This window comes from Oryctolagus cuniculus, chromosome 18 (genome assembly GCF_964237555.1).
Source record: "Oryctolagus cuniculus chromosome 18, mOryCun1.1, whole genome shotgun sequence".
In the NCBI taxonomy this organism is placed as follows: domain Eukaryota; kingdom Metazoa; phylum Chordata; class Mammalia; order Lagomorpha; family Leporidae; genus Oryctolagus; species Oryctolagus cuniculus.
In genome coordinates this window covers 31,966,144-31,974,941 of record NC_091449.1, presented here as the reverse complement: position 1 = coordinate 31,974,941, position 8,798 = coordinate 31,966,144, and the positions used below count along the sequence as shown (strand labels likewise).

The 8,798-nt window shown below is 48.8% G+C and overlaps 1 protein-coding gene across 1 annotated transcript in view; it reads left to right on the top strand.

Annotated features, from left to right (window-relative positions):
- The first annotated feature begins 5,173 nt into the window (after positions 1-5,173).
- Positions 5,174-8,798, top strand: part of ABCC11 (ATP binding cassette subfamily C member 11) — a 76,217-nt gene continuing 72,592 nt past the window's right edge. Inside the window, exons 1-2 of the mRNA XM_070063160.1 lie at positions 5,174-5,352; positions 7,751-7,909. Of these exons, the coding sequence (XP_069919261.1) occupies positions 5,189-5,352; positions 7,751-7,909 (323 nt within the window). The 5' untranslated portion in view covers positions 5,174-5,188. The remainder of the gene's footprint in view (positions 5,353-7,750; positions 7,910-8,798) is intronic.

The window sequence follows — 8,798 nt, the reverse complement described above, 5'->3', positions numbered from 1 at the left end:
TGGATACTTCTTGTTTCCATCTATTCTGCACCAGAGGGGAGGCAGGAAAGCGAACAGGCACAGCCAGTGCAAGCCCATAATGCACTTACAAGTGAACTGGGGAAAGGAGTTCGGTGGGCAGAGAATTTAGAAAAAGGCACCCCTTTTTCAAAATCACAGCAGCAGTGATCGTGGGAGCCTGTTTGTACGGGTTCATGAGGACCAGCTGGCAAGACTGCAGGGAGTTTGAGAGCCTGTGCAAACGTTACTAAAACTAAATTATATAGGGACCGGTGTTGTGATGCAGCGGGTTAAGCCTGTGCCTGTGATGCCGGCATCCCATACGGGCACTGCTACAAGTCCAGACTGCTCCACTTCTGGTCCAGCTCCCTGCTAATGCACCTGGGAAAGCAGCAGAAGATGGCCCAAGTACCTGGGCCCCTGCCATCCACATGGGAGAGCCAGATGAAGCTCTCAGCTCCTGGCTTTGGCCTGACCCAGCCCCAGGTTTTGCGGCCATTTTAGGGAGTGAACAAGTAGATGAAAGTTTTCTCTTTCTGTGCCTTCCTCCCTGTTTCCATAACTTTACTTTTTGGATAAATAAATCCAAAATACTGTAACAATGTTTACTAGGTATCTTTTCCCAAATGTGCAGCTGGCATCTTAAAATCAGCTGTGCTGGGAGCCTTGATACCACTGACATTGGCAAAGGCTACAAATCAGGGCTTGTTTATGATTTTGATGATTGTTTAGGCTCAAGAAAGAAAGGAAGGAAATGTTAATAATGCAGCTTAAGTGTACAAGTAGGTGGTGCTTGCTACCATTACATCGGGAATGGTGGGGCTGGCGCTGTGGCATAGCAGGTAAAGCTGCCACCTGCAGTGCTGGCATCCCATATGGGCACTGGTTTGAGTCCGGCTGCTCCACTTCCAATCCAGCGCTTTGCTTTGGCCTGGGAAAGCAGTAGAAGATGGCCAAAGTCCTTGGGCCCCTGCACCCGTGTGGGAGGCCCAGAAGAAGCTCCTGGCTTGGGATCGGTGCAGCTCCGGCCATCGCGGCCAACTGGGGAGTGAAAGTGAACCAGTGGATGGAAAACCTTTCTCTCTCTCTCTCTCTCTCTCTCTCTCTCTCTCTCTCTCTCTCCTTTTCCTCTCTTTCTCTGCCTCTCCTCTCTCTGTGTAACTCTGACTTTCAAGTAGATAAATAAATCTTTTTTAAAAAGGGAGTGGTAAGGATAAAAAGAGAATATTTTTGCAGTATTTGAAAACTATTCATCAAGCTTACCCAGGTCATTAACAAATGATTAAAGATCCAACTAACTTATTTCCTTGGTATTTCACTTTCCTTTTACTCATTAACACAGAGAAAATGTCGAGCCATGTTCCTGTTGGAACTACCGTCTTTGCCTCCTGCCAAGGTGCATGACTTGCAATCTGAAATGTGCTGTCCTTCCCCTCCCCCAGAGATCCTTGACAGCAGTACACCCTGGCCCTGCCCCCAGGGCCTCATTTGGAAACATGCCAATTTGACTTTAACCTGTCTGCATCTCAGCCTGGTTCATAGCAGCCAGCCAGTTGGTCTCTTCCCAGAGCCTCAAAGAGCACATGGCACCCTCTCGTACCTAATACAGCTCCTTCTGTCTCTTTTCTCTGGTCTATGGTCCCTGAAGCATCCATGTTTTATTATAAGATGGCAGGTAAACCTTGAGGCCTGGTGCCAAGTCTATCTTACTTGGTCTTTGGGAAAACTCCAGAAATCAAGTCTGCCTAGTCTGCTTGTGATTTCGTAAAGAGATGGATGGGATGGGGCTGGCGCTGTGACACCGCAGGTTAGGTGGCCACCTGTGGCACCAGCATCCCATATGGATGCCGATTCATGTCCTGGCTGCTCCACTTCTTCTTCTTCTTCATCTTCTTCTTATTATTATTTGAAAGTCAGAGTTATACAGAGAGAAGGAGAGGCAGAGAGAGAAAGAGAGAGAGAGAGAGAGAGAGAGAGAGAGAGGTCTTCCATTCTGCTGGTTCACTTCCCGAATGACCGCAAGGCCAGAGCTGAGCTGAACCGAAGCCAGGAACCAGGAATTTCTTCCAGGTCTCCCACACGGGTGCAGGGGCCCAAGGACTTCGGCCATCTTCTACTGCTTTCCCAGGCCATAACAGAGAGCTGGATTGGGAGAGAAGCAGCCGGGATTCGAACCAGCGCCCATGTGGGATATCGGCACTGCAGACTGGGGCTTTAACCTGCTGCGCCACAGGGCCGGCCCCAGCTGCTCCACTTCTGATTCAGTTCCCTGTTAATGCACATGGGAAAGCAGCATAAGATGGCTCAAGCACTTGGGCCCCTGCACCCACATGGGAGACCTGGAAGAAGCTTCTGGCTCCTGGCTGTGGCCTGCCCCAAACCTGGCCATGTGGCCATTTGGAGAATGAACCAGTGGGTGGGAGATCTTTGTCTCTCCCCAGTCCCTCTCCATCCTCCTCTCCACCTGTCTCTCTCTATAACTCCACTTTTCAAATAACTAAATGAATAAATGAGAGAGAGAGAGAGAGAGAGAGAGAGAGAGAGAGAGAGAGAGAGAGAGATGGGCTAGGTGACGGGATAAAAGAATTTACAGAATCTTCTCTCAAAGCAATGAGTTAGTTTGCCATCTATTGAAGGACAAGCCAATATTTGAGTGTCGAAAGCTGTATTTGAACACTAGGACCAACTGTATAATTTGGGGCCCATGCAAATTGAAAATGTGGGGTTCTGTGTTAAAAATCTTGTAGGAATTTCAAGATGGCAATAGCAGAGCGTTAAACCCAGCCTTCTGAATGCAGGTCTCCCTGAATGGCATAGGTTGTGTCCCTGTGACACTGGCCCGGCTGCTCATTTTCTTGCTCTTTTCTTCTCATCAAAAATGCTCCAGATTGGGGCCAGTGTTGTGGAGCAGCGGGTTAATCTGCCACCAGCAGGGCTGGCATCCCATATGGGTGCTTGTTTAAGTCCCGGCTGCTCCACTTCCGATCCAGCTCCCTACTAATGGTCTGGGAAAGCAGTGGAAGATGGCTAAGTGCTTGAACCCCTGATACCCACATAAAAGAGCCAGAAGAAGCTCTTGGCTCCTGGCTTTGGATCAGCATACCTCCTACTGTTGCAGCTATTTGGGGAGTGACCCTGTGGATGGAAGATCTCTTTCTCTGTCTCCCTCTTCTGTAACTCTGCCTTTCAAATAAAATAAATAAATCTTTTTTAAAAAAATGCTCCTGATTGGGGCTGGCACTGTGGCATAGTGGGTAAAGCCCCACCTGCAGTGCTGTCATCCCACATGGGCGCTAGTTTGAGTCTTGGCTGCTCCACTTCCCATCCAACTCTTTGCTATGGCCTGGGAAAGCAGTATAGGACGGCCCAAGTGCTTGGGCCCCTGCGTGGGAGACCTGGAAGAAGTCCTAGACTCCTGGCTTCAGATTGGCCCAGCTCTGGCTGTTGCAGCCATTTGGGGAGTGAACCAACACATGGAAGATCTCTCTCTGTCTCTACCTCCGCCTCTCTGTAATTCTGCCTTTCAAATAAATAAATTATTTTAAAAAAATAACAAAAATGCTCCTGATTATCACCTGTCTCCTGCCCCAGGTGCATGGATGTTCTGGGCCAACCAGGTAGTGAGGAAAAAAACAGCATTCATTTTTTCAAAATGCCTTGATCATTGAAGGTTCCTAAAATGTGCCCAGATTCTTCCTAGAGTCTCTGAAAACCCATAGCCAGAGAGTGACAAAATGACTTTTTGCTCATTCATTGCTCCATCTGTTCATTATTTATTTATTGATTTGTTTATTGAGCACCTGCTCACCTCCCAGCACGGCCCAGGTCCTGGAGATTCAGTAGTAAGTGAAGTGGACACATCCCTGTTCTTGTGGTTCAGTAGGTGAGTCTGAATGAATTATGATTCAAATGAAGGTGCAGTTACAGTTACAGACTGGGATAAGGAAGGAAGTGCGGCTGTGTGAGCAGCTAGAAGGAGACTGATGTGGTCCCAAGGTGCCAGCGTGGGTAAGGTGGGGAGGGTAGATAGAGAAGCTTTCTCTAATGACCTGGAGCTGAGGCCTAAGGAGGTGGTTCATGAGAGGGACCAAGCATTCCCCAGCGGAGGGAAGAGCAGGTGCCGTGACAGTGACCCAGCCCTCTGCCTGGCCTCCAACACTCTCTCCCAGGTGATGCCCCTGGCTGCTCAAGACTGTAGCCAAGCTTCTACCAAATGTCTTTTCAGAGTCCCTGATTCTGGGAAACAAGGAATTGGCTGGACGGCCCAAGATGACCAGGAAGAAGACAGAATGGGTCCCCAGCTCTTCTGGTGGCCTTGTGAATCTCGGCTTCAACATAGGTGATGACATGGTCTCAGGACTTAGCTACGTAAGTGGATCCTCTTGGCATCAAAATACCAGGAAACTTGCGTTGACAGGAGCTTGTCAATGCTCATAAACTGAGAGTTTTGCCCCATTTTTATTTGCCCTTGGTGTTTTTTCAAAGGACCTTAAGCTTCCTCAACTAGATGAATCATAACCTTGGTCATGGTGTATCTTCATGGTTTATGCATATCTCTGTCTCCATACCTAAATTTGTATCTGTCCACCCACCCACCCACCCATCCATCCATCCTTCTCTCTATATATATACCCAGTTACCATCTATTATCTGTTTATGCATTTACTTAAAATAAAGACCCACAAACGCGTCATCATAACACACCAGCTTGGACCTTAACAATCCCATCTGATTATTGATCTTCCCCTAACTCTCCCTTTCTGAAGTAACTACTAGCCTGATTTTTTTTTCCATCAATCCCTTGTTGTGCTTTTAAAACAGCGGCATTTATTTTATATGAAATCCTATAAATTACCTATTTTTGTTTTAGCAGTCAGAAGAGTAGCCTGTAATGTTTTCAGATTTACTTGCTTTACATTTTGGTTTCTTTTTAGTAGATTTACCTCCAGAGGTGTCCAACTCTAGCAACTTTCATTCTGTCTGCATTGCTTCCCGGCAGCTAAAACCCCAAAGACGTGGAGGAACCTCCCCAGGGAAGGCAGTGCTGGGCCCAGTGGCCCTGACTTGAGGCCCAGAGCTTGTTTCTCAGTCTTCCTCTGGGAAGCTCGGAGTGGAAAGATCTATCCACCCCTCCCGGGACAGCTGGCCCCACATTCCCTCAGGACAGTATTTATGAGACCGGAAACTGATGCCCAGTTGGATTTTCTTTCCCAAGAAAACGTGCACTGTCAAAGATGACTCCTGGAGCCAGCAGGGGAGGAAGCCGGAGGCACCAGGGCTGGCGGATGTCCCGCCTCAGGGGAAATACGACGCTGCCTTGAGAAACATGGTTCCCTTCCGTCTGCAGCCAAAGTGAGTACTGAGGGGGGATTGGCAGTGCCCGCCAGGGCCGTGCAACCCTTACACCTAGACCTTCCTCGAAAGCACTAGAACTCTGTCCCTAGAGTCAGGTCACCCACCACAGTCATCATGTTCATTCATTCATTCATTCATTGACACGTGACAGACACCGTGCTAGACCCTGGGGAACAGCAGTGAGCAAGACAGACATGATCTCTGCTCTCGGGGATCTCACAAAGGAGGGAAAGACACTAAGCAAGGACTCGCTTCACTGCACACTTGTGAGTCCAAGCCGCTTGAGAAAGATGCTAGGAAGTACGGGGTATTGCGGGACAATGGGACAGTGACAACTTGGCAGGTGCCCAGTGACTGAGGCTGAGATCTGGAGAGTGAACAAGAATTTACTGGGCAGGGGAAGGGGCAGACTGACCTGGGTGAGGGTCGGGGGAGAGGCGTGAGTTGTGTCCAGGCACAGAGCAGAAGCCTGTCTCTGGAGTGTTATATGTGGTGATGGGCATGGCCCCAGGGGAGGCTGTGAAGGTGGGCATGGGGTGTGCAGGTCTCCACGGTCAGCATTAAGGATATGGGTCTTCATTCTAGGAGGGATGGATGAAAAACCCGATGAGGTTAGCCTTAAATGAAAGAGCTAAACTCAATTTATCCCTCTGAAAAATTCTAGTTCCATGTAATCATCCCCAGGTTACTGTCTAAGTTAACATAGCCTTGCTACATTAAGGGGCCTCCACAGAACCATACTTTCTTGGATCTGCAATTGGCCTGTTTTTTTCTTGCTTGACATGCTTGGAGCTCTTCCCACATTCTACATATGGATTGACTATATTTTTTTAAAGCTTCTGTGTTGCATCTATTAGTATGGGTATATCATAGCTTATTTTTTATTTATTTGAGATTATATATATATGTATATATATATATAGATAGATAGAGAGAGAGAGAGAGACAGCACTTCCATCTGCTGTTCACTCCCCAAATGCCTGTAAGGGCTGGGGCTGGGCCAGGCTGAAGCTGAGAGCTGGGAACTCAATCTAGGTCTTCCGTGTCTGTGGCACGGGCTCAGCCAGGTGAGCCATCATTTGCTGCCTTGCAGGGTCTGTGTTAGCAAGAAGGTGGAATTGGGAGTGAAGCCAGGACTCAGAGTCAGGCATTCTGATGTGTGGTGCAGGCATCCTAAGGAGCATCTTCACTGCTGGTGAAATATCTGTTGCACCTTTTTTTTAATTTTTTTTTTTATTTTTTGACAGGCAGAGTGGACAGTGAGAGAGAGAGACAGAGAGAAAGGTCTTCCTTTGCCGTTGGTTCACCCTCTAATGGCTGTCGCGGCCGGCGCACTGCGGCCGGCGCACTGCGCTGATCTGAAGCCAGGAGCCAGGTACTTATCCTGGTCTCCCATGGGGTGCAGGGCCCAAGCACTTGGGCCATCCTCCACTGCACTCCCTGGCCACAGCAGAGAGCTGGCCTGGAAGAGGGGCAACCGGGACAGAATCCGGCGCCCCGACTGGGACTAGAACCCGGTGTGCCAGGAGGATTAGCCTAGTGAGCCGCGGTGCCGGCTGCACCTTTTCTTTTAAAATAATTCCTCTATGGGGCCAGCGCTGTGGTGTAGCAGGTAAAGCCGCCTCCTGCAGTGCCAGCATCCCATATGGGCGCCGGTTTGAGTTCTGGCTGCTCCACTTCCAATCCAGTTCTGTGCTATGGCCTGGGATATCAGTAAAAGATGACCCAAGTCCTTGGGCTCCTGCACCCACGTAGGAGACCCGGAGGAAGCTCCTGGCTCCTGGCTTTGGATAGGCGCAGCTCCTGCCATTGTGGCCAACTGGGGAGTGATCCAGTGGATGGAAGACCTCTCTCTCTGTGCCTCACCTTCTCTCTCTGTATAGCTCTGACTTTCAAATAAATAAATAAATAAATCTTTAAAAAATAATTCCTCTATTACTGAATATTTTGTTTCTTAACTTACAAGTAATAGAGTTGTGAAAAAAACACCTGTGTGTATACCTGGTTGACCACATCATTTCAAAATCTTCACTTTGAAGGGCTGGCATTGTGGTACAGCAGGTTAAGCCACCACCTGTGGCACCAGTTTCCCATATGAGCACTGGTTCAAATCCTGGCTGCTCCACTTCTGACCCAGTTCCCTGCTAATGCACCTGAGAAGGCAGAGGAAGATGGCTCAGGTTCTTTGGCCCCTGCACCCATGTGGGAGACCTGGAGGGAATTTCAGGCTCCTGGCTGAGGCCTGGTCTAGCCCCAGCCAGTGTGGCCATTTAGGGAGTGAACCAGCACACGGAAAATCCACCCCCACACCCCGTAACTCTGCCTTTCAAATGAATTTTTAAAAATCTTTAAAAAAACATCTTGACTCTGACATTTCTGTGGTCTCTTTTGTTAGGTGTCCTGCCCCTCACCCTATGGATGATTCAGGCCTGTTCTCTTACCTCACGCTGGCATGGCTCACCCCTTTCATGATCCGAGGCTTACGGCATGGCTTGGATGAGAACACCATCCCTCCGCTGTCAGTCCATGATGCCTCGGCCAAAAATGCCAAAAGGTAAGGCCGTGCTAGGCAGGACCACCTATGGGTGGGGTGGGAACCAGAGCTGCTTAAAGGTGGGAGGGAGGGTCCATCCTCAAGCACCTTGCTTCTTCTTCTGTAGTGGGGGCCTCACTTGGGGTGGGGGCTAGAGTTAAATCTGGGGTTCATAAGTCTTCTGAAATGGTTTGCGTATTTTATACATATGGGCTGGAAATCTTTTTCTGGAGCTAAGATACACATCTTTTATCAGGTTTTCCAATGGCTATGAAGCCACAAAGTTATAAATTACTGCTCCCTGTCCTTTTTGATTTTCTCTTCTGAATCAAGTATCTAACAGTGGGAGTGGGTATTGCATTGTGGGTAAGTAGCCCAATCTGTTAATCTTCAAGCCACTACTAACCAATTGTGTGATTAAGTTTCCTATACTTCAAATGAAGTAAAAAATACCAGGTGATTTAATGCACACAACAGAATCTTCAGAGGGCCGGTACGATGGCTCACTTGGCTAATCCTCTGCATGTGGCGCCGGCATCCCGGGTTCTAGTCCCGGTCAGGGTGCCGGATTCTGTCCTGGTTGCTCCTCTTCCAGTCCAGCTCTTTGCTGTGGCCTGGGAAGGCAGTGGAGGATGGCCCAAGTGCTTGGGCCCTGCACTGGCATGGGAAACCAGGCGGAAGCACCTGGCTCCTGGCTTTGGATCAGCGCAGCACGCTGGCCGTAGTGGCCACTTGGGGGGTGAACCAACGGAAGGAAGACCTTTCTCTCTGTCTCTCTCTCATTGTCTAACTCTGCCTGTCAAAAAAAAAAATCTTCAGAAAGTTCGTGGAAAATGCGTGCTATGAAAAAATCTATATGTATGAATGTCAAAAAAGTTTGTGCTCAAGAACCCTCATCTTTTACTTCCAC